At 42.0% G+C, this 27,045-nt stretch overlaps 1 protein-coding gene across 4 annotated transcripts in view; it reads right to left on the reverse strand.

Annotated features, from left to right (window-relative positions):
* The window catches only part of LOC124012096 (rho GTPase-activating protein 32-like), a 243,911-nt gene that overhangs the window by 156,273 nt on the left and 60,593 nt on the right, over window positions 1-27,045 (reverse strand). For all 4 annotated transcript variants that reach the window (XM_046325532.1, XM_046325523.1, XM_046325514.1 and 1 more), the window contains exon 2: window positions 3,108-3,209. In XM_046325532.1, the coding sequence (XP_046181488.1) occupies window positions 3,108-3,184 (77 nt within the window). In that variant the 5' untranslated portion in view covers window positions 3,185-3,209. The remainder of the gene's footprint in view (window positions 1-3,107; window positions 3,210-27,045) is intronic.

Consider the following 27,045-nt stretch of genomic DNA (forward strand, 5'->3'; position numbering starts at 1 on the left):
AACGTTGGACCAGAACTAGCCCTTGATCATGACTCAGTTCCATACCACATACTCTCAGCTGGAGCTAGACCAGGGTTCGCTATGCTAGCGAACAAGCTTGTGTGTGCAGAGCGGCACCATATTTCAAATAAAAACACATCTTACCTTTTTTGTAGTTAATGTGAAACGTTACCTATTGTATCCTTAACTAGCATTGAAAAAGTTCATCCATTCTTATTAAAAATCTCTCCCCCTAATTCTATCATGCTTGTAACATCAGTAGCTACAATAGACTAAGCTTCGGAGGGAGGGGAGGGACAGGTAGCCTACACACAGGCAAAAATGTCTATTTTGTCTGTTCTTTTCTCTGAACCGGTTCCAACCCCTGATGCTGACGGCTTAACAATCAATAGCCACACACACACAGGCCAGTGTAGCAGGGAGATAGCGGAGTCATCCTATGAAAAGGGCTGGTCTGATGAGAAAGGGAGCCAGCTGAGTATTTGAAAGTGAAGGTAGAGAGAGGGGATGAGTGTCAATGTAAAGCATGCAGCCAGGCAGTGACTGGCTGGATGACTGGGGAGCACATTGTGCATCACAATGGGATGCAAGCCAACATCTGGTGAAATCGTCGAGCGCGAAATTCAAAATACAAAATTCGTAATATTAAACATTCATGAAAATACAAGTGTCTTACATCGTTTAAATTGTTAACTGCTTGTTAATCCAGCCGCTTTGTCAGATTTCAAAAACGCTTTACGGTAAAAGCACACCATGCGATTATCTGAGGACAGCACCCCGCGTACAAAAAAGCAGAGGTGTCACGAAAGTCAGAAATAGCAATAAAATGAATCACCTACCTTTGAAGATCTTCCTCTGTTTGCAATCCCAAGGGTCCTAGCTACATAACAAATGGTCCTTTTGTTTGATGAAGTCCTTCTTTATATCCCGAAAAAGTCAGTTAAGTTGGCGTGCTTGACTCAGTAATCCACCAGTTTCCCACGTTGAAAATGCATACAAACGAATCCTAAAAGTGACCAATAAACCTCTCATCCACGCGCGCCACAATACCACAGCCAAAATGGGAGCCAGCTAATTTTTCAAAAAACAAGCCTGATACTCTTTCTAAAGACGGTTGACATCTACTGGAAGCCCTAGGAACTGCAATCCGGGAGATATTCCCATTTTAAATGGTGTCACCTCAACAACAACAAAAATTCCCGGATAGATTCTCCTCGGGTTTTCGCCTGCTATATCAGTTCTGTTCTACTCAAAGACATTATTTTAACAGTTTTGGAAACTTTACTGTTTTCTATCCAATACTAATTATATGCATATCCTAGCTTCTGGGCCTAGGTATTTTTCAAATTTGACAGAATTTTATATTTTTGAATAACAAATCTCTATTTCTGCATTTCCCGCACTCATTTGAAAATTTCCACACTGCCACAAAGGGCTGCACGATATTGGCCCATTTGTTTGCCTTATTTTTAACCAAATGTTGCAATTGCAATTTGACTTGTGATTTCGATCAAAACACCTGATTGAACTGTTGGAATCATGGAAATATGTTTATTCTAACTCTATAGTTAGAATATAAATAACAGTAGGCACTTTGAATACAGTGTTTGACATGAAAATGCCAGGGATACGTTTTTGTGACAGTGTAGGAACCAAAATGATAGTCAGTGTTTCCTAGGGGACCCTATAATTTTTGGCCACATTGACATGTTTTTTCATGTAGCCAACATATTCATGCTTTGCCTATTGATTTGGATGACGCTGTTGCACAAACAACATGCTGATTTAGGCCTACACCAGCACTTTTTTCAGTCTGTATTAGCTATCTACGTTTGCTCTGACTCAGTACATTTTTTAGCTAGCTTACCAACTAATTAGCATTAGCAGCTAACATGACTTAGCTAAAACTTGCTAAGTAAAGAAACTAGCTGTTTGCAGATGTAAGAAACAAACAAATAGTGGATTTATATTAAGAAGCAAAGTGGAAACAACACTGTCATCAACATTGCTGCATGTGCTGAATTGACCATGCAGATTGAATGCAAGTGTCTCGTGGTCAAGCAACAACAATTGCGCTCGAGTGACGGGCAGGACTAGGTCTGTGTAGAAAGCGGCATGAGGAGAGAGTGAAGAGGGATGACTCAAGTAGCAGTGTAAACTATAGAAATGGACGTTACACACGGAATATCACATTTAATAAACCAAACATTCAAAATACCGTTATAGAAGGTCGAGTAAAAACCCAAACCGGTCTGTGCATCAATACCTGTATATAGTAAAATACGCCCAGCCCTAGTATGGTTCTATAATAGGCTCTGAGAAACTGTGTGAATGCCTTCCTACACTACCCTACAGTATGTGCGTATGCTACATTGACTGGGTTGGAATGTGTAGCTTATGCTATCCTATGCTTTTGAGTGGGAATTGGTCCAGCTGAAGCTGATAGATGACGTAGCTGAAAGCTGATATATTAGCCAAAAGAGCAGAGAAGGTAATGCTGTAGCATGCTAGCTCTGTCATGAAGGAAATATAAACAAGGGTTCCCAGCAGTGATGGTCCGTAATGGCTGCACTGCATACAGCATCAGTGACTCTGGTAAGCCAGTCAGCCTGATGGCACAGTAAGGAAATTGATGATTGCGAACGCGCCCCCTTAACCTAACCTACATCACTCAAGCACGTCTGCCACTGCCTCCCCCTGCCTGTGCTCACACTGGTGTAATTTATCCTTGAAGCATTTAAAGTGAGGAGCCAGGCAAGCCACACACACACACATACAAACAAACTTGTGCATGGCCCTCAGTTAGACACCCCGACACAACACACACAATGTGGAATACAGTCACAGCCATACACGTGTTCAACATTGTAATAAAACACAAACACCAAAAATCTTATCGTAGCCAACTAACACATTACACAGCTATTTGCATGCTGTAACTGTACGGACATACACACGCTTGTACTCTTTCTGTACAAACAGAAACAGATACAGCTCCACCTGCTATAAAACTAGAGTGGGGTTTGAACAGCCTCCCCTGGCCAGACAGCTATGGGACCGACTAGAGTAGTAAGACTGTGAGTGTGTGCTATGACACTAGGTCTTACCTGTCAGAGATGTCATGGCTGGCTGCTGCCGTGGTTCCGAGCAGTCCTAGAGCTGCACTCCCCAATGCTGCCTCCATGATATTGGCTCACTGCAGGAGTAGCCTGCCAGAGAGGGAGGAGAATGTGGAGAGGTAGGTGAAGAGAGGGGGGAGGGAGAGAGATGGTGTGAAGGGGAAGGTAAAGGGGAAGATTGACAAGGGACAAAGATAAGAGAAGATTAGAGAGAACGAGAAGCAGTTGTGTGTGTGTGTGTGTGTGTTTGTAGCCTGGGGATTATATCCAGCAAGCAGCAGAAGAAATGCATTTAACCCCCGCTATTCTGGAAGAGCAACTCCAACAAGTTACAATAGATAGCTATGGAGCAGGTTTTCTGTTAGGAAATTGTGGCACCAGACATTTTAAAAAGCAGTATTTTAATTTACCTGACAAGGACCCATATTCATTAGGTGTGTAACCTAAATAGGGTGTCCACCCACGGTGGTTAGAATGATAGAAATCACATTTAGAATATGGTCATTCATATTAACAGAACATGCAAGTAGAGGAAGCAACGATGTCCGGTCCTTCTTACCAAATTCTGAAGATAGAATAACTGCCCACATGTACTTTTCCTCAGCCAACAAGACAGTAATGAGCAGCAAAAGCACTAGCTTATGTCAATCTACTATCCCCCATTGTTTAAAAGTTTACCTATTCTATTGGTCAGCTTGTCGAGAAAGAAATGGCCTATTCCAAACAGACTCTCGGATAGTTGCCTTAGAGACAATAAGACAGTGGCAGAATAAATTCAACCACACATTGTGCTGTGGACAATAAAAGGCCACTTTAAGGTGAGTATATTTCAGTGGGTAATAAAGGCCTTTTGTAGGGGAAAACACATTTTGATTGGCTTGGCTTGGCCTGGCTCCCCAGCGTGTCGGCCTGGCTGCCAAGTGGGTGGACCTATGCCCTCCCAGGCCCACCCATGGCTGCACCCCTGCCCAGTCATGTGAAATACATAAATTAGGGCGTTAAAAAATGTATTTATCAATAAAATCTTTGAAATTATTGCGTTCACATTTCAGTTCAGTATATTTAAGACTACTCGTAATTCCATCAATTACGAGGCGAAAAAGCATTATTTCTTCTCTAGGACAATTGGCCAGTGCTAATTATATTTAAAAATCGCCTTTTCAATTATAATTTTTTGACCAAAAGCCGGCTTTCACCGGCTAACGAAAACCCTGATATGGAAATAAAAATGTAAACGATTATATTTTTACGAAAAAAAAATGTTTTTCCTACAGACGTAATTAGCCATGTTTTCATGAATCGATATCAGTGCCTTGCATATCAGTTGATGCCTACAAAATAGAATACAGGCTGTTTCTTGCAAATGCCGTTCAATTACACACGCCCAGTGACAGTCATGTTTGCCTCTCATTTTCTCTTCTCTCATTTTTATTAGTGTGCGTGCGGGAGAGAGAGTGATTTACTGAGTGTTGTCACAAGCGAGAACAAAGGATGTCAACTTGACAGAGATATGATTGCTTACAAGCTCTTCCATTAATGCAGAGCTAAAGAAATAATCAAACGAAAAACAGTAACAAGTCATAAAATACACAATAATGGAGCGAAACTCAGCAAAAAGAGAAACTCACTGTCAACTGCGTTTATTTTCAACACACTTAACATGTCTAAATATTTGTATGAACATAACAAGATTAAACAACTGAGACAAACTGAACAAGTTCCACAGACATGTGACTAACAGAAATGGAATAATGTGTCCCTGAACAAAGGGGGGGGGGGGTGTCAAAATCAAAAGTAACAGTCAATGCAGCTTGTGGCCACACCAGATACTAAGTACTACAGTAAATCTCCTCATGGACTGCACCAGATTTGCCAGTTCTTGCTCTTCCACCGAGGCACTTGCGAGTGCCCGAACATTTCTGGTGGGTATAAGCCCTCACCCTCCGATCCAACAGGTCCTAGACGTGCTCAATAGGATTGCGATCCGGGCTCTTCACTGGCCATGGCAGAACACTGACATTCCTGTCTTGCAGGAAATCACGCACAGGACGAGCAGTATGGCTGGTGTCATTGTCATGCTGGAAGGTCATGTCAGGATGAGCATGCAGGAAGGGTAGCACATGAGGGAGGAGGATGGAGGAGGATGTCTTCCCTGTAAACGCGGACAGTCAACTAACATCAAGGCGGTGGCCCGTTCCTGTAGGTTCATGCTCTACAACATCCGCAGAGTACGACCCTGCCTCACACAGGAAGCGGCGCATGTCCTCATCCAGGCACTTGTCATCCCCCGTCTGGATTACTGCAACTCGCTGTTGGCTGGGCTCCCTGCCTGTGCTGTGGTTCTTCTGTAGCTCAGTTGGTAGAGCATGGCGCTTGTAACGCCAGGGTAGTGGGTTCGATCCCCGGGACCACCCATACGTAGAATGTATGCACACATGACTGTAAGTCGCTTTGGATAAAAGCGTCTGCTAAATGGCATATATTATTATTATATATTATTAAACCCCTACAACTCATCCAGAACGCCGCAGCCCGTCTGGTGTTCAACCTTCCCAAGTTCTCTCACGTCACCCCGCTCCTCCGCTCTCTCCACTGGCTTCCAGTTGAAGCTCGCATCCGCTACAAGACCATGGTGCTTGCCTACGGAGCTGTGAGGGGAACGGCACCTCAGTACCTCCAGGCTCTGATCAGGCCCTACACCCAAAAAAGGGCACTGCGTTCATCCACCTCTGGCTTGCTCGCCTCCCTACCACTGAGGAAGTACAGTTCCCGCTCAGCCCAGTCAAAACTGTTCGCTGCTCTGGCCCCCCCAATGGTGGAACAAACTCCCTCACGACGCCAGGACAGCGGAGTCAATCACCACCTTCCGGAGACAACTGAAACCCCACCTCTTTAAGGAATACCTAGGATAGGATAAAGTAATCCTTCTCACCCCCCCCCCCCTTAAAAGATTTAGATGCACTATTGTAAAGTGGCTGTTCCACTGGATGTCATGAGGTGAATGCACCAATTTGTAAGTCGCTCTGGATAAGAGCGTCTGCTAAATGACTTAAATGTAAATGTAAAGCACAGCATTGAGATTGCCTGCAATGACAAGCTCAGTCCGATGATACTGTGACACACCGCCCCAGACCATGACGGACCCTCCACCTCCAAATCAGTCCTGCTCCAGAGCACAGGCCTCGATGTAATGCTCATTCCTACGACAATAAACTCAAATCTGACTATCACCCCTAGTGAGACAAAACCGTGACTCATCAATGAAGAGCACTTTTTGCCAGTCCTGTCTGGTCCAGCGACAGTGGGTTTGTGCCCATAGGCGACGTTGTTGCCGGTGATGTCTGGTGAGGACCTGCCTTACAACAGGCCTTACAAGCCCTCAGTCCAGCCTCTCTCAGCCTATTGCGGACAGTCTGAGCACTGATGGAGGGATTGTGCGTTCCTGGTGTAACTCGAGCAGTTGTTGTTGCCATCCTGTAACTGTCCTGCAGGTGTGTTCAGATGTACCGATCATGTGCAGGTGTTGTTACACGTGGTCTGCCACTGCAAGGACGATCAGCTGTCCGTCCTGTCTCCATGTATGGGCTTGTAGCGTCTCACAGTACGGACATTGCCATTTATTGCCGTGGACACATCTGCAGTCTTCATGCCTCCTTGCAGCATGCCTAAGGCACGTTCACGCAGATAAGTAGGGACCCTAGGCATCTTCATTTTGGTGTTTTTCAGAGTCAGTAGAAAGGCCTCTTTCGTGTCCTAAGTTTTCATAACTGTGACGTTAATTGCCTACCGTCTGAGGAAAAGGGATGCTTCTTTATTTGCTGAGTTTATAGACAGGGAGAACCAGAACCAAATTAATTGAGGGGTACGAGGTATTTGAGGTAGATATGTACATGAAGGCAGGGGAAAGTGACTAGGCATCAGGATAGATAATGGTAAGACTAAAATAAATAACAGTCACAGCAGAATATGATGTGTAAAAGTGTGCGTGGGTGTATATGTGTTTGTGTTGTGCCGGTATGCATGCATTTGTAGCGTATGTGAATGTGTGTGTGTGTGTGCGTGTGTATAGTCTGAGTGTGCGTTAAGTCCGTGCAAGATAGGGTCAGTGCAATTTAATTAACTATCTAGCTTTCTCGTGGCTATTTAGCAGTGTTATGGCTTGGGGGTAGAAGCTCCAACTTTTTGGGCCCGCAACCCCATTTTGATATCATCTGAAAAAGGTGATGTAATCAATGGCCAATGTTTACTTTTTAAATTTGGGCTATGACAGTCTATTACAAATCAATGTGACCGTACTTTTGACAGAAGGAATTATGGTTTGAAGTGACAAACGCTTCAAAAGGTATTGGGAAGTTGGAAAGCAGTAGTGGTAAGTGAGTAAAATCACTGAAGAAACCAGAAAAAAAGGCCATATTACAACCTTTGTTGGGATAATTGCGTTGTTTGCTCTATAACCTGTTAGTTCATATGCCTTGCACGAGACAATAAGAAAACACAGTGGCAGAAAAATTCAACCACACCTTTGTTTCATCCCAAAACCGGAGAGAAACATCTGTCCGGTGAAGTCAGCAAAGCATATTGCATGAAACAAACAAGTTACATGACCTTCAGCATAGTTAATGTTTAAGAAATTTTCAGACTACTAACCAACTATTGGCTTAGAACCACAGAGAATTACTGCAAGTCGCAAAGAAAACAGGAGCTACCTCAACTACTCCAGAATCATTTCAACTTAAATATTTACAGTGAATTCGTTAAAGTATTCAGACCCCTTGACATTTCACATTTTGTTACATTACAGCCTTATTCTAAACTGGAATAAATACAAAATCCTCAATCTACACACAATACCCCATAATGACAAAGCGAAAATAGGTTTTTAGAAATGTTTGCTAATTTAGAAAACATGTTTCCATTTCTACAGATTGATTGAGTCCACTTGTGGTAAAGTCAATTGACTGGATATGATTTGGAAAGGGACACACCTGTCGATGAGGTCTCACAGTTGACAGTGCATGTCAGAGAAGAAACCAAGCAATGAGGTTGAAGGAATTGTCCGTAGATCTCCGAAACAGGATTGTGTCGAGGCACCGATCTGGGGAAGGGTACCAAAAAGGTTTTGCAGCATTGAAAGTCCCGAAGAACACAGCGACCTCAATAATTCTAAAACGGAACAAGTTTGGAACCACCAACAATCTTCTTAGAGTTGGCAGTCCGGCCAAACTCGATCAAATGGGGTTGAAGGGCCTTGGTCAGGGAGGTGACCAAGAACCCGATGGTCACTGACAACGCTCCAGAGTTCCTCTGTGGTGATGGGAGAACCTTCCAGAAGGACAACAATCTCTGCAGCACTCAGCCTATCAGGCCTTTATGGTAGAGTGGCCAGATGGAAGCCACTTCTCAGTAAAAGGCACATGACAACCAACTTGGAGTTTGCCAAAAGGCACCTAAAGGACTCTGACCATGAGAAACAAGATTCTCTAGTATGATGAAACCAAGATTGAACTCTTTGGCCTGACTGCAAAGCGTCACGTCTGGTGGAAACCTGGCACCATCCCTACAGTTGAAGCATCATGCTGTGGGGATAGTTTTCAACGGCATGGACTGGGAGACTAGTCAGGATCGAGGGAAAAATGAATGAAGTACAGAGAAATCTTTGATGAAAACCTGCTCCACCTTCCAACAGGACAGCGACCCTAAGCACATAGCCAAGACAAAGCAGGAGTGGCTTTGGGAGAAGTCTCAATGTCCTTGAGGGGCCCAGCCAGAGCCCAGACTTGAACCAGATCGAATATCTCTGGAGAGACCTGAAAATAGACGTGCAGCGACGCTCCCCATCAAACCTGACAGTTCTTGAGAGGATCTGCCGAGAAGAATGGGAGAAACTCCCATAATACAGGTGTGCCAAGCTTGTAGATTCATACCCAAGAAGACTCAAGGCTGTAATCGCTGCCAAAGGTGCTTCAGCAAAAAGTACTGAGTAAAGGGTCTGAATACTTATGTAAATGTGATTTCAGTTTTCATTAGTAATACATTTGCAAAACCTTTGACATTATTGGATAGTGTGTAGATTGATGAGCGGGGAAAAAACAATTGAATCCATTTTAGAGTAAGGCTGTAACGTAATAAAATGTGGGAAAAGGAGTCTGAATACGTTCTGAATACACTGTATACATAATCAAAATCACCTATGCTTAGTCTAATACAGTGATAATTAAAAGATACCAAACATAATTTAGTCCAATCAACATAAGCTAAATATGTGGCTTTCCTTGGTTCTGATGCATGTGTGTGTGTGTGTGTGTGTGTGTTGTTCGTGCAAGTAGAAACAAACATGTTGGCTGACCATAGTTGTAGAGAAACGCCAATGCCATCCCCCTCTCTTTCATGTTGACGAAATGGTCTATAACGGTCATACAGTAAACTCTTTTAGTTTCTTGTCCTAGGCTACCTGGCTAAATTGCTTGCTCGCTAGCCTAACTTCCTTTCATGGGCAACGATGAGCCAGCTAGTTAACATTAGCCCACTACATCTTGAACTTTCATCCTCTCAGGCCAGGGGCACAATGTATGAAGTTATGGTTGGATCAGTATCCCTGTTATAATCATTGGCCAGTACGGAGAATGAAGAAAAACAAGTTTAAATCCCTCTCTCAATCCATGGCTAATTTAGGAAAGGGACAATTTTAGCTAGATAGCCACCGGAAGACGACACAAGATTAAGACAATTCATGGTGTTTCTGTCAATTACGTTTTGCTTTTGATGTAATTGGTTTGAAGCCAAATCCAAACTGGTTTCCCTTGACACTTTTTCTTGGTGAGCCAGGTCCATTCACAGTTGTGTTCACTCAGTTTAGATCAACACTGATTGCCTATTTTTTAAATACTTAGCTTTTTATCAAGGGATGCCAAATGCTCGCTGGCTTTCCTTGCATTCAACACTACAGACAGCTTCAGATAGATGGGCTACACATAGAGACAGAGGGGGCGCTGTGTTCTCCAGTGAGATATATTCAGCCTCTTTCGACTTGAAGGAAAATTATGAAACACAGATGACAAATAAAATATTATACATGTTTTTGTTGGGAGGGAACCTTGCTTCCCTTGGCATCCATGAATGCATACCACTGTTCAGATCATCATCAGGCAATCATTTTGAATGATATTCTGTGTAGAAAATAACATTGTGTAGAAAGGTTGCTAATTTGAATCTTGGAGCAGTCTAGGTAAAACATATGTTGATGTGCCTTGTGCAAAGCACCTAACCCTAATTACTCATTTAAAGCCTCTCTGGATAAGAGCATCTGCTAAATTACTCAAATGTATAGTATGTGTGTGATAGAGAGACCAAAACTGAGAATGTATGCGTGTGTCAATGTGATGGAGAGAATGCATGTCACACAGAACATTTATATTATCAAAAGGATTGTGTGTGTAAGAATGGATGTGATGTGCATGACAGAAAATGTGTCAGTGTGTGTGTGTGTTTGCTTGTGTGTGTGCGCCAGTGAGGCAGGCAGCGAGGGGCCAAGCGGACTGGGCTTCACACAAATACCTAACGCAGCAGAATCCCCATAAAGTGAACGACCTTGCCGGAGGACAGTGCATCTACTCCTCCTCCATGGACACAGAATCTCAATACACACTGGATGTCTGGATTAACACCACTGGAAGTACAGAGGGTGAGGGGAGTTGTCGATCGAAGAATGGGACGATCAAAGAAATTAAAATCTCTGCAGATGACTTTGGGTGTACATTGCATTTTGGACCATTAAATATGCAGTGGCCATGCGAAGGCACACTGGTTACTCTTCAGGAAAATCAAATACTTGGATGATCCCCTCAGTTGAAAGAACGTAATACAATATATTCACAGGGATTGAGAAAGAACTGTGTCAGATGATATTTAGTTGGCATCCCTGGTAATACAGTAGGCCTATATTCATAGGGAAAGAAGTGTTAGAAAACGTAGAAACCATCTGATTCGCAATTACCTCGTCTCAAGTAAGAAGCAAGTTTATCTCTGATGTTGTCATCTTTAGTTGACGTCCCTGCTAACACAGCAGGCCTATGCAGAGCAACAGTAAAGGCATCTTTTTGTAAGCATCAACTCCGACATGGCTCATTAGTCAAAACCTATGGGTAAAGGAATGTTTTTTTATTAGGGTTATTGGATAAACTTTGATCAGCTCACGCCACTTTTTGTGAATTCTGAAGTCTATGTAATCAAAACAATCACAGACTTCAGAATTCATAAAGGTCATGTTAACTGACTGATATCTCATTGAAAGAAATGTATAAGATCTCCTAAGCCTGCTGCAGTAGTTTGTGTCGGGGGGCTAGGGTCAGTTTGTTATATCTGGAGTACTTCTCCTGTCCTATTCGGTGTCCTGTGTGAATCTAAGTGTGCGTTCTCTAATTCTCTCCTTCTTTCTTTCTCTCTCGGAGGACCTGAGCCCTAGGACCATGCCCCAGGACTACCTGACATGACTCCTCCTTGCTGTCCCCAGTCCACCTGGCCATGCTGCTGCTCGTTTCAACTGTTCTGCCTTACTATTATTTGACCATGCTGGTCATTTATGAACATTTGAACATCTTGGCCATGTTCTGTTATAATCTCCACCCGGCACAGCCAGAAGAGAACGGGCCACCCCACATATGCTCTCTCTAATTCTCTCTTTCTTTCTCTCTCTCAGAGGACCTGAGCCCTAGGACCGTGCCCCAGAACTACTTGACATGATGACTCCTTGCTGTCCCCGGTCCACCTGACTGTGCTGCTGCTCCAGTTTCAACTGTTCTGCCTTGTTATTATTCGACCATGCTGGTCATTTATGAACATTTGAACATCTTGGCCATGTTCTGTTATAATCTCCACCCAGCACAGCCAGAAGAGGACTGGCCACCCCACATAGCCTGGTTCCTCTAGGTTTCTTCCTAGGTTTTGGCCTTTCTAGGGAGTTTTTCTAGCCACCGTGCTTCTACACCTGCATTGCTTGCTGTTTGGGGATTTAGGCTGGGTTTCTGTATAGCACTTTGAAATAGCAGCTGATGTACGAAGGGCTATATAAATACATTTGATTTGATTTGTGTTAACCTCAGACATTTTTGGTGTTTATCCCAAAACCCCATTCTTTCCCCCCATAGGAAGGGCTGAGCGAACCAGAGGTAACTAATTACTGTTATTTTAGGACTACAAACTGGCGAGCTCTATACCCATTGAGAAGTGTTTTGAAGCACAGAAACGTCTGGTTCGTAATGACCACCAGTCACCGTCTCAAGTAAGAACGATTTTCTCTGAGATTGTCATCTTCAGTAGATGTCCCTGGCATTTAATCATGTCTGACGAGCCAATTCTCCCCTTCACTCTAGCCCTCTATCCAGCCGGCAATTAGTCAGACCTGACATTTGCATTACGATACCCGCCGTTTGCCATTTAATGAGAAGGAAATCACGCTACGGTTGGGCTAATTGAGTGACTCAAAACTGATCCATACAACCTCTTGTATATTTCTGGCCTACTCACCGTCTCTTGTGCTTTTCAGAGATCTTAAGATTGTGTTTGCAATCTTATAAACAGTATTTGGGAAAATGTTGTGCGGTTTGCTCTAATCAGACCATCATTCAGTGGAATGAATATAGAAGGTGGGAGGCACGGCTAAAATGCCATGAAGAGAAAATAGTTGCAGTTTCTGAAGCTACTCAAAGATGGCTATTCAAACATTTTAATATTTCAACACACAGAGGGGGAAATAACTCACCAATTAGACAGTATATGAAAATAAATGGCTGTAGCATAGGGCTTACAGTGTTTGATAGGCAATGCAAAGACATGATATGATGCCATCAGATCCTTCACTGTTGGTCCTTCTTCGAACAAGCCTCTCCCTGATAAGTGACAGACTAAGAATGAATATCCTGCGATTTCTGAATGTCTCACAAGAAAGGAGGGTTGACACCCACCATCTCAAATTTTTATGAAATTGTTTTGGTTGTTAGAAACAGATAAGATTAGCATTCCTGTGACATTTTGTTGAAATATAATTTGACCTCTGAGAAATTAAGCTAATTGATTTCACCCAAATTGGCCATTTTAATTTATTTGATTAATATAATGAATGAACATAGTACCTAATATCAGGAATCCAAAGAGATGGTCAAAAGCCACCCACGGACCCTCCAAGCCAACCCACCCCAACAACTGGTACACTGGATGATTTCTCTGTTTGACAAGTAGTATGGAGCTGTGGCTGAGTATTGTTTCTTCATCCTATAAATGTATTCCCAGTGAATTCTGTGTTGTCTTTTCCCCTGTTCAGAGAATTTATTTAGGTTTATGTCTCATCTTACAACCTGATATTACAGTGTTCTGACCACTAGACGGTGCTGTTGCTGCTATTCATTTTTTAAAGAATCTCCCCCCCCCTCATTGCTAAAGGGATAGTTCACCCAAAGCACACAATTATGTATTGGTTTCCTTACCCTGTAAGCAGTATATGGACAAGGTATGACATCAGCCCATGCTTAGGTTTTGTTTAACTGGCCACCATTTGAAATGCATTTCTTTTATAGCATTTGTGGCATCACTCCAATGCTAGTCAATGGTACATATGAGCTTTTTTGTGCTTCATATCCCCCCAAGAATCACCTAACTCACTGAGAGTTAGGGATGCACGATATATCGGTGAGCATATTGAAATTGGTCGATATTAGCTAAAATTGCCAACATCGGCCCAATGTCTAGTTTAACGTCGAAGGTGCAAAATCGATGTCAAAGCTGACGTGCATACCTATGTAGATGACGTAATGACGCCACAAAAATACAGCGCTACACAGAAAAACACTAAGCACATACTTCCAACAACTAAACATGTTGAAGTCGAGCAGTCATTTGAAAGAGTATTAACTTTTTAGAGACAACATCCATTAACTTCTTGACGCTACCCATCCCTTAAGCAGGATAATTGTCATCAGCGACCGCTGAATAGCATAGCGCCCCAGTCAAATAATATTACTAAAAATATTCATAATCATGAAATCACAAGCGCAATATTGCAAAACACAGCTTTGCCTTTTGTTAATCCACCCGTCTCAAATTTAGAAATTATGCTTTACAGCGAAAACATTCCAAGCGTTTGTGTAAGTTTATTGATCGCATGACAAAACATTAAGTACACTTAGCCTCAGGTAGCTTGGTCACGGAAATCAGAAAAGCAATCAAATTAATCGTTTACCTTTGATGATCTTCGGATGTTTTCACTCACGAGACTCCCAGTTACACAACAAATGTTCCTTTTGTTCCATAAAGATAATTTTAATATCCAAAATACCTCAGTTTGGCGCATTATGTTCAGAAATCCACAGGATTAATTATCCGTAATGTCCACAGAAACATGTCAAAAAAATGTATAATCATTCCTCAGGTTGTTTTAAAAATATATAATCGATAATATATCAACCACAAATATCTTTCACAGTAGTAGAGGGAAAAGCAATACCTATCCAAACTCTGTTGCACGAGCAAAACTCATGTGACCACTTGAGGCGATGTTATCATTCTGGTTCATTTTTCAATATAAAAGCCTGAAACTATGTCTGAAGACTAACACCTTGAGGAAGCGATAGGGAAAGGAATCTGGTTGATATCCTTTTAAATGGAGCAATGGGAGGCTATGGAACATGGAGTTTTCAAAATAGAAGCCACTTCCTGGTTTGATTTTTCTCGGGGTTTCGCCTGCAATATCAGTTCTGTTATACCCACAGACAATATTTTGACAGTTTTGGAAATGTTAGAGCGTTTTCTATCCTAATCTGTCAATTATATGCATATCTGTAGCTCAGTTGGTAGAGCATGGCGCTTGTAACGCCAGGGTAGTGGGTTCGATTCCCGGGACCAACCATACGTAGAATGTATGCACACATGACTGTAAGTCGCTTTGGATAAAAGCGTCTGCTAAATGGCATATATTATTATTATATTATTATTATATTCTAGCATCTGGTCCTGAGAAATAGGCCATTTACTTTGGGAACATTATTTTTCCAAACATAAAAATATTGCCCCCTAGCTTCAAGAGGTTAATGCCAAGACAATGGATTTCATTGCCCTTGAAAATCAACCGTCCTCGGTCTTGGATGATGTTGGCTTTCGCTGACTGGTCGAGCCCCAGTACACTATGTCAGATGTTGCCCTACCGGAGTTACACAGTATTGTTGAATCGCACATCCATGAGCTACATGCTATGGGCGTCAATGCTATTAGCTTCACGACTGACATTTGGACCAGTGATGTGAGCCCCATGAGCATGCGGAGTCTGATTGCACAGTGAATGGGTCAACGAGGATTTCGTACCGAGGAAAAACGTTTTGCATGCTCAAGAATGTGCTGGTTCTCATACCACCGATGCCATTACAATGGCATTTGAGAACATATTTGAAACACTCCTAAAGCCATTCAAATAACTGACTTGAGAAATAAGCTAATCAACTGTGTCTGCAGCAGACGTGATACCTGCTCAACAAAACTGCAGACACGGACCGTGGGGTTAAAACGTATAAAAGTACTAGAGTACTGAACAAACGAGTCGGTGGCATTCTCACTGAGCCTCTTTACTCTGTCGCCACCATGCTATGTACAAGGATCGCTACTTCAAAGCAGACAAGAACAGGGTTTACGTGATAATTTTACATAGACAGCTGGACAATATGGAAACTGACACAGTGAGTGCGCACCAAGGAAGAGAGGCCACAGAGAGACAGAGCTGAAACTTCACTGCTTGACATGTATGATGAAATCCTGTTTAAGAATTAAATGACTGAACAAATGAACAATGAAACAGCACAGCAAGCTAAATAAATAGGTTTTGTTGTTTTACTGGTAATGGGGACATACGTAAATGCCAACAAAATCACTTTTTGGGCAGTGTGTGTATCAACTATTTAACTGTACTAGAATCCTTAGGCATGTAAAAAATGTGAAATATCAGTTCTGTATCGTTTTTTTTTCTTGGCAAGGAAAATCTCAGATATCAGAATCAGCCAAAAATGTCATATCAGTGCATCCCTACCTATAATTAATTGCAATATGAATTAATATATTTCCTTCAAAATAAAATATAATTAAGGATGGTAAAAAGCAGCTTTTCTCTGTGCTCCTGCCAGGCCTGTTAGCCAACGTACATGCACTTGGATATTCAAATTAGCTACCAACTCCACGTCGAGAAGCGTTGCACATACTGGCTAACAGGCTGGATTTGTTTAACCCATGTGGCAGCATATTTCGGGATTTTGGCACTGAGGCCATGTATCTACTTCAGTAAGATGAACTTGTGTATACACATTTTATGTCTTTGTGTCCAGTATGAAAGAAGTTAGAGTTCTAGCGCGATCACAATGACTGGCAGTCTATGTCCCTAGGCAAGAAAAAGGTTCCCACTCTAATTTATGCATTGGCCACAACTATACTTAAATGACAAGTCAACAACCTTTGTGTACGCGCAAAAAGAATATACATTTCACTGGACAGAAAGTTTAAGCCATAGCAGCTGGGGTGGAAGGATTTGACGGACTGGGTGAACACCAGAAGAGCTAATATACTGTAGGAAGCACTAAACTAGCATAGCCACCAGACAAAATGGGAATTGATGTAAAATATATCACTAGCCACTTTAAACAATGCTACCTAATAGGTTTACATACCCTACATTATTAATCTCATATGTATACGTATATACTGTACTCCATGTCATCTACTGCATCTTTATGTAATAAATGTATCACTAGCCACTTTAACTATGCCACTTTGTTTACATACTCATCTCATATGTATATACTGCACTCGATACCATCTACTGTATCTTGCCTATGCCGCTCTGTACCATCACTCATTCATATATCTTTATGTACATATTCTTTATCCCCCTACACTTGTGTATAAGACAGTAGTTTTGGAATTGTTAGTTAGATTACTTGTTGGTTATTACTGCATTGTCGGAACTAGAAGCACAAGCATTTCGCTACACTCGCATTAACATATGCTAACCATGTGTATGTGACAAATAAAATTTGATTTGAACCAATCAATGTTTCAATTGTCTCGAGCCTACACAGATAAACACAGATTACAATCTACACAGATTTAAGTGGATTTAACAAGTGACATCAACAAGGGATTATAGCTTTCACCTGGTCAGTCTGTCATGGAAAAAGCAGGTGTCCTTAATGTTTTATACACAGTATTACATACATACACATACATATATACACATACATATATGCACAATATATACACAATATACACAATATATACATATATACACAATATATACATATATACACAATATATACATATATACATATATACACAATATATACATATATACACATATACACATATATACACAATATATACACATATATACACAATATATACACATATATACACATATACACATATACATATATACACATATACACACATATACACATATACACACATACACAATATATACACATATACACAATATACACACATATACACAATATACACACATATACACAATATACACACATATACACAATATATACATATATACACAATATATACATATATACACAAATATATACATATATACACAAATATATATATATACACACACACACACACACACACACAAAAAAAAAACACACTCACACTACATCAAAAAAAGTATGTGGACACCTGCTTGTCGAACATCTCATTCCAAAATCATGGGCTTTCCACTAGATGTTGGAACATTGCTGCAGCGACTTGCTTCCTTTCAGCGACAAGAGCATTAGTGAGGTCGGGCACTGATAGCGGGAGATAAGGCGTTCCAATTCATCTCAAAGGTGTTCAAAGGAATTGAGGTCAGGGCTCTGTGCAAGCCAGTGAAGTTCTTCCAAACCAATCTCGACAAACCATTCCTATACGGACCTCACTTTGTGCATTGGGGCATGCTGAAACAGGAAAGAGCCTTCCCCAAACTGTTGCCACAAAGTTGGAATGCACAGAACAATCTAGAACGTCATTGTGTGCTGTAGCGTTGGAACTAAGGGGCCCAGTCCCAGACCATTATTCCTCCTTCACCAAAATGTATAGTTGGCACTATGCATTCAGGCAGGTAGCGTTCTCCTGGCATGCGCCACACCCAGATTCGTCCGTTTGACTGCCGGATGGTGAAGCGTGATTCATCACTCCATAGAACCTGTTTACCGTAATTGCTGGACTATTAAGCGCACCTGAATATAAACCGCACCCACTGAATTATTAAAATATGTATTTTGTACATAAATAAGCCGCACGTCTATAAGTCGCAGGTGCCTACCGGTACATTGAAACAAATTAACTGTACACAGCCTTTAAACGAACACGGCTTGTAACAAAAATAAATAGGCTTTAGCGAAACACACAAAGTAACACAAATTAAAACAGTAGCCTACCAAGAAAGTCATAGGTCACCATCTTCCTCCTCCTGTGCACTGAAACCACTGAAGTCATCTCCTTCGGTGTCGGAGTTGAATAGCCTCAGAATTGCTTCATCCGATGTTGGATCGTTTTCATTGTCGCTCTCGTCACTTTCATCCGGGGGCAAATACCCCGCTGAGCTCATGCTGCCCCTTCAACACGCAGCAGTCCAGCTTTTCGAAACCCGTTGATGAAAGTGGATTTTTTGACAATGCTCCACGCTGTCAGGACCCACTGGCAGACTTGACCATAAGACGCTCTTCGCCTGTGGCACGTTTTAGTGAAGGATTTCTCCCCACTTATCATCCAAGACTCCCACTGAACAAGGAGCGCCACCTTAAATGCACGATTTACACTGATGTCGAGTGGCTGCAAATACTTTGGGCCATCTGCTTTTCTTCTCTCTGAAAGCTTTTGTTGTCTTTTTGCACTGAGTCAGTTCCTCACGCTGCGGTTTCCAACGTCTTATCATCGACTCATTAAGGCCAATCTCCCATGCAGCAGCTCTATTTCCTTTTCCAACAGCCAGATCGATCGCATTCAACTTGAAAACTACATCATATGCATTTCTCCGTGTCTTTGCCATGATGAGGGTGACAAAATTACTACCGTAATCAGAATGATGGGAAGTTTGAGCGTGCTCGATTTTTCTGTCACATTATGTGACGGTGCTCAGTTTTGGCGGCATGAATCTTGTGAAAGCGGGAAAAATCTATAAATTAGCCACGTCATTGTATAAACCGCGAGGTTCAAAGTGTGGGAATAAAGTAGCGGCTTATAGTCCAGCAATTACGGTACACTGCTCCAAAGTCCAATAGCGGAGAGCTTTACACCACTCCAGCCAACGCTTAGCATTGCACATGGTGATCTTTGGCTTGTGTGCGGCTGCTTGGCCATGGAAACCCATTTCATGAATCTCCAGACTAACCGTTTTTGTGCTTAAGTTGCTTCCAGGAGCAGTTTAGAACTCGGTAGTGAGTGTTGCAACCGAGGACAGATAAGTTATACAAGCTACGCACATAAGCAGTCACCTTCTGTGAGCTTGTGTGGCCTACAACTTCGCGACTAAGCCGTTGTTGCGCCTAGATGTTTCCACTTCACAATAACAGCACTTACAGTTGACTTGGGCAGCTCTAGCCGGGCAGAAATTTGTTGAACTGACTTGTTGGAAAAATGGCATCCCATGACGGTGCCACAATGAAAGTCACTGAGCTCTTCATTAAGGCCCTTCTACTGCCAGTGTTTGTCTTTGGAGATTGCATGGCTGTGTGCTCGATTTTACACAACTGTCAGCAACGGGTGTGGCTGAAATTGCAAAATCCACTATGATAAAAGTATGTGAAGTATGTGTACACTTTGATGGGGTGTACACATACTTTTGTATACATAGTGTAAGTGTGCTTGTATTTGTGTAGCCTAAATGGTAAGCATTCTCAATTATGCTTTTCTTTTATTGACAAGATAATAAAATAACAAGAATGAACTTTAAGTATACTGCAACTGACAATACATGATACATTTAGGTTGGACATGGTTTTTCAATGGCCCTTTGATTGGTCTATAACCTCGCCACAGATGTAACATGGGGCCTAATCAAACACAGCCATCTCTGATAACAAATCCTCAATTAAATCCTTCCATCTCCGCTCATATTGTCATGCAGCAGGTAGCTAGCATTATTATTATTATTAATTGTATTTATTTTCACCTGTATTTAACCAGGTAGGCTAGTTGAGAACAAGTTCTCATTTGCAACTGCGACCTGGCCAAGATAAAGCATAGCAGTGTGAACAGACAACAGAGTTACACATGGAGTAAACAATTAATAAGTCAATAACACTGGGTTCACTCTGGGGAGTGACCAGGGTTGCATATTTTGGGGAATATTCAGACATAAAAAAAACTTTGTGGGAATTAACAAACATATGGGAATTAAAGGAAATATATGCAAATTAATATTAACATCATTTAAATGTAATGTTTTTTTGCATTGGATATATTTACCATAGCATATGGAGTCCGAAACATAAACCTTTTACCTTATAAGTAGACATAGTTGCAAATGATTAAATCCTTCCAATAGAAGTTTTTTTAAACTATTTAGTTACGAATCTGACTTTAAGTGTTGACTTCACATGGGATGATTTCACTGAACAAAAGGGAATATTGAATGATTCCCAATGATCTAATCGCATCTCCCAAAAACAGACTCTGAGGCCTCATCGTCACAGTCACTTTCCAACCTTGTTGAGGATGGCTCATTTTTCAGGCTCAAAAAGCCTCAAATTCACCCGGATGGCCACCAATCTTTCAACCTTTGTATTGGTCAGCCTGTTGCGTGCTTTGGTGTGTGTGTTCCCAAACAAGGTCCAGTTGTGCTCTGCAGCAGCTGATGTTGGTTAGATATGGAGGATGGAGGCGGAAACAGGGGAAAGAGCCTCAGATTCACAAAGTCCCTTCCACCAGGTGGCTGTGAAATATGTTGGCATGACTGCCATATTGCATCTCCATCCCAAAGCACTTGCTTGGAAGTGTACTTAAACCAGACTGTCAAGAACCTTGCCCTTGCCAGCATACTTGGGGTCCAACATGTACGCTGCTGCGTTTATGGGCTTCAGGCAGAAGTCTTCACGCTTTTTGATGCATTTCAGAACTGCAATTTCCTCTACTTGGAGCAACTGTGAAGTGGGCAGTGCAGTACAGATTTCTTCTCTTACATCTGCAAACAGAGTCTGAACATCAGACAGGATGGCATTGTCTCCTTCAATCTGTGCAATGGCTACTGCTATAGGTTTCAGGAGTTTCAGGCTGCTTACCACACTCCCAAAATACATCATCCAGGAGGATCCTCTTGATGGGGCTATCTATATAGGCAGACTGTGATATGGCCATTTCTTGGAGAGACTCCTTCCCCTCCAGGAGACTGTCAAACATGATGACAACACCACCCCAACGGGTGTTGCTAGGAGGCTTCAATGTGGTGCTCTAATTCTTCTCACTTTGCTTGGTGAGGTAAATTGCTGCTATATGACCCTTGACATACATAATAATTTCCTTGGCTCTCTTGTAGAGTGTATCCATTTTTTTCAGTGCCATGATGTCCTTCAGGAGCAGATTCAATGCATGAGCAGCACAGCCAATAGGTGTGATGTGAGGGTAGGACTCCTCCACTTCAGACCAAGCAGTCTTCAAGTTTGCAGCATTGTCTGTCACCAGTGGAAATATCTTCTGTGGTCCAAGGTCATTGAAGACTGCCTTCAGCTCATCTGCAATGTAGAGACCGGCGTGTCTGTTATCCCTTGTGTCTGTCCTCTTGTAGAATACAGGTTGAGGGGTGGAGATGTAGTTAATTATTCCTTGCCCACGAACATTCGACCACCCAACAGAGATGATTGCAATACAGCAGTCTTTCTCTATGATTTGCTTGACCTTCACTTGAACTCTGCATCCAGCAAATTAGTAGATAAAGCATGTCTGGTTGGAGGGGTGTATGCTGGGCAAAGAACATTCAGAAACCTCTTCCAATACACATTGCCTGTGAGCATCAGAGGTAACCCGTTTGCATACGCAGCTCAAGCAAGACATTCATCAGCATTTCTCAGACTACATTCATCCATTGAGTCAAAGACACTTCTCATTCCAGGAGGACCTTGAGCTGTTGCTATGGAAAAGATGTCTGACTGAACATTTTCACCTTGAATAGAAGTAGAGGGACTTTTGTCAGAGGTTGCTTGTGAGTGCTGGGGGAACTTTATGTACTTGGCCAGATGATTCTGCATCTTTGTTGCATTCTTCACAAATGATTTGGCACAGTATTTGCAAATGTACACAGCTTTTCCTTCTACAATAGCTGCAGTGAAATGTGTCCACACATCAGATAAATACTACGGGCACTTCCTGTAAAGATTAGAAAAAAAGTTTTTAAAAACAATTCCTTGTACAGATAAATACCTAGATTAAACTCTGTAAGATAAATGTTTTAAAATGAAACATGTATGGAAACAGGTGAATTAACACTCAGTTAGCAGGCTCAAGCAACCGAAAACCCACATGGTAGCAAAAACTAACTAGCAGAAATTGTTAACAAGTTAGATATGATTTAAACACACTTTGCTGTAGCCTACTATTTACTAGTTAACAAAACATGTTATAAAATATATTCACCCCACCCAGTATTGTAATCAAACCTTATCAGAAAGCACATAGTCCTTGGCTCAGACAGTGTGGTAGTGTGGGCTCAATAGCATCTCATTAGCGTGCAAGATCTTGAGAATCAGCTGCACATGTGATGGAAGAATGCACTGTGCATGCAGAGGGTTGCAATTCCAATGAATTGGGGATAGTTTAATTAACAAAAGTATGCCACAAAACCTAGAATTGCCTTGTGTATGCCACAAAAAAGGTTTGCTGTTAGATAACTTTTTTTTGTGAATTTAAGCAAAAATCCCCAAATTCCAGCGCTTTAACGTCCCATGGAAAAATTCCGTAAATGTACAGTTAAGTTTCCAACCCTAGGGCTGACTGCAATTTTAAAAGGAAAGGTGTGTAGGCCAGGTTCACCTGTGTTCAATCACTGCCAACCTTCTCTTTTGTGTGCTAATGCAACATTGCGAGATCGGCGGAAAAGTGACGATTCACTCGTTGGATTTTGGTCCCTTCTCGACTATAGCACACAGTCGATGCAAGTTTCACATCAATATTACAAGGTTAGGAAGTAGGAAAGTGACCCAAAGCCTGTCAGAGACCCTAGATGTGTTGTCATGAGAAGCCAAACTGGGTAATAGGCTGACTGTATACCCAACCTGTTTATGGAGAATACCGCTGTAGCTATAAATCATGGTTGTGTTACTTTGCTTGCATTTCAAACAGCTTTTCTGGGGTGTTTGATCAACCGATTACAGTTGGGTTATGGGAGTTGATTGATGAGAAGCTGTACATCCCCATATTTTCCGTATAGGTACGGCCATTAAAATATGGATTATAGTTTATCAGCCAGCAAAACCACAAAAATGCTTCATAATGCAATGATTGATAACGTTGATTATCCACCTACTCCGTTTATGAATTCAGAGCTCTCCAGACATGTTCAGACTTGCCTGGATATGTGTTGCTGCAGACAATCTAGCACCAAAACATTGGAAATAAATTGTCTGGTTGATAGAGTCTGATGTGAGGAGGGGTAGGACCTACGCTGACAAATAGATCTGGGACTACTGGCTGACGGGAAGCCGGCTGCCCCAGAAATAACTCAAATAAATGAATGAATGGATGACAGAGGGAGCGAGTGGAGAGTCTCCCAGGCTTGCACAAAGACCTGCAAGCTTAGTGGATTAACAGAGGACCTTCCACTCAAAAAATATATATATTTGGCTCCTGGGGCTCCAGTGGTGATTGAGCACTAAAAAGGAAGTGTCATAGAGGCCACACAGTGTGAGCAGCACGGAATCTACCGACCCCCCCCCGGCACCTACTATAGTACAGGAGGTGTGCGTTTCAGCTTTAGTCACAGAATGTCAGCCAACATGTAATTGCAGCGAAAGCTTGTCCACACCTTGCAATTATCTCCAGTACACTCCTCTGGGAGCTTTGACTCAGTCACAGAACGGATACACTGGGAGGGGATGAGGTGATGACTAAACGAAAACAGAGTTTACAACATTTTCATTTTATGAACGCTAAACCCACGAAAGCAATTCATTTGGTTAATAGACAATTAAAATGTGATGGAGTTGATGAAGCCCATCAGGTGGAAACAAACGCATCACAGTCTAGTACAGATTTTAATTATTCAGATTGCCATATTGTCCCAAGTTCTCCCCGTGTCGTCATTGGATAAATTGTGAACTATTATTTAAATTGGAATGTCAGCCACCTTAAAACCACTCAAGAGGTCAAAAAACACAATTTAGAAAACAACAAAGGTTTGTAAATACCTTCGGTTGCCAGTGAGTGAAATGCATCTTCTTTATGTCCTCTGCAGTGCATCTGTGCAATGGGTCAGCCACTTTGCCGAGAATGACTCATTGCCCCGAGGAGTGTTGTGCAGGGGCCTGTTGCCACTGTGCAGCGGGAATGAGAGGATTTTAGCTGAACTCCGGGTCAGGTCACCACTGTAGGTGACCTGCAAACAGACAAGTACAAATCAATAAGTGATTACTCAATGGCGCCTCGCATAAGTTTCCTGGTGCGCCTTGCTGATGTTGTTTGCCAGATAAGCTACATTTGATGCTTGCCTACCACTGTGATATCTCTCACCTGTTTTGATAAAGTATATAACTGGAGAGGGGCTACCACCCTCCCCTATGGTCACTGATTGGATATTCCCCTGCATGTTTCTTCCTCATTACCTTCACTCTCACTTTGATTAATGAGGCAGAGCTAGCATGCCAATGCTGATCCTGTTAGTTGCGGGCTAACACTACGCTAGCTCAACAAGCTGGATAAGGACACCTATTTGTAGACAAGCCAGAGACGGCGAGGAGATGCCTGTAGGCATGCCTCCTCTATGAGACTTGGGCGCTGCCATCTTCTTTAATGAGTCACAGCATACAAGGTAGAGAGGAGAAATGTAGGACAGCTGCCGTGAAACTACATGTAAAGAAAAGGCATCCATATTCATGAGTGTTTTTGAAGTGTGTATTTTGATACTCTATATCCCTGGGTTATACATTGTGCATCATGCTTAGGTGTGGGGTCTTTGGTGTGAGGTAATAGCGAGTGCACAGTCAAGGTCCAAAACAAGAGTTGTGGGGATGTTCTGGCACCAGTCACTCGCAGAGCCAACAGCTGAGACAGCACAGCATTCCATTGCCCCCAAGCTATCTTAGGGAGCGCCTTGAAGCTAAATCACTAGGTCACCCAAATTCTTGATCACATTTGTCTGGGTTTATATTAGAGGTCGACCGATTATGATTTTTCAACGCCGATACCGATAATGATTATTGGAGGACTTAAAAATCAGATACCGATTAATCGGCCGATATAAATAAAATATTTGTAATAATGACAATTACAACAATACTGAATGAACACTTATTTTAACTTAATATAATACATCAATAAAATCAATTTAGCCTCAAGTAAATAACGAAACATGTTCAATTTGGTTTAAATAAACATTTCAGTTCTTTGCTCAGAACATGAGAACATATGAAAGCTGGTGGTGTGGTTCCTTTTAACATGAGTATTCAATAATCCAGGTAAGAAGTTTTAAGTTGTAGTTATTATAGTAATTATAGGACTATTTCCCTCTATACCATTTGTATTTTATTAACCTTTGACTATTGGATGTTCTTATAGGCACTTTTGCCAGTGTAACAGTATAGCTTCTGTCCCTCTCCTCGCTCCTCCCTGGGCTCGAACCAGCAACACAACAACAACAGCCACCATCGAAGCAGCTTTACCCATGCAGAGCAAGGGAAACAACCACCCCGAGGCTCAGAGCGAGTGACGGTTGAAATGCTACTAGTGCGCGCTAACTAGCTAGCCAGCCATTTCACTTTGGTTACACCAGCCTCATCTCGGGAGTTGATAGGCTTGAAGTCATAAACAGCGCAATGCTTGACGCAAAAAGAGCTGCTGGCAAAACGCACGAAAGTGCTGTTTGAATGAATGTTTACACGCCTGCTTCTGCCTACCACCGCTCAGTCAGATACTTAGATACTTGTACACTTGTATGCTCAGTCAGATTATATGCAACGCAGGACACGCTAGATAATAAGAAATATATAAAGAAATATGCCATTTAGCGGACGCTTTTATCCAAAGCGACTTACAGTCATGTGTGCATACATTCTACGTATGGGTGGTCCCGGGAATCGAACCCACTACCCTGGTGTTACAAGCGCCATGCTCTACCAACTGAGCTACAGAAGGACTAACAACACTATCTAGTAATATCATCAATCATGTGTAGTGGTTATGATTGATTGTTTTTAATAAGATAAGTTTATTGCTAGCTAGCAACTTATCTTGGCTTACTGCAGTCGCGTAACAGGCAGTCAGTCTCCTTGTGGAGCGCAACGAGAGAGAGGCAGGACGTTGTGTTGGACTTGTTAACTGTAAGGTTGCAAGATTGGATCCCCCGAGCTGACAAGGTGAAAATCTGTCGTTCTGCCCCTGAACAAGGCAGTTAACCCACCGTTCCTAGGCCATAATTGAAAATAAGAATGTGTCCTTAACCGACTTGCCTAGTTAAATAAAGGGATAAAAAATATATATATTTTTTTTTAAACTCTGCAAAATCGGCACCCAAAACAAATACAGATTTCCGATTGTTATGAAAACTTGAAATCGGCCCTGATTAATCGGCCATTCCGATTAATCGGTCGACCTCTAGTTTATATTATGCCAACATAGTGACTCATTATGGCTCATTCCCAGTGTACATCATAAGGACACCCCATAAGTGTGACCAACATTGTAGCATTGTGTAAATCTGGTTGGG

Source organism: Oncorhynchus gorbuscha, linkage group LG02 (assembly GCF_021184085.1).
Source record: "Oncorhynchus gorbuscha isolate QuinsamMale2020 ecotype Even-year linkage group LG02, OgorEven_v1.0, whole genome shotgun sequence".
NCBI lineage: Eukaryota > Metazoa > Chordata > Actinopteri > Salmoniformes > Salmonidae > Oncorhynchus > Oncorhynchus gorbuscha.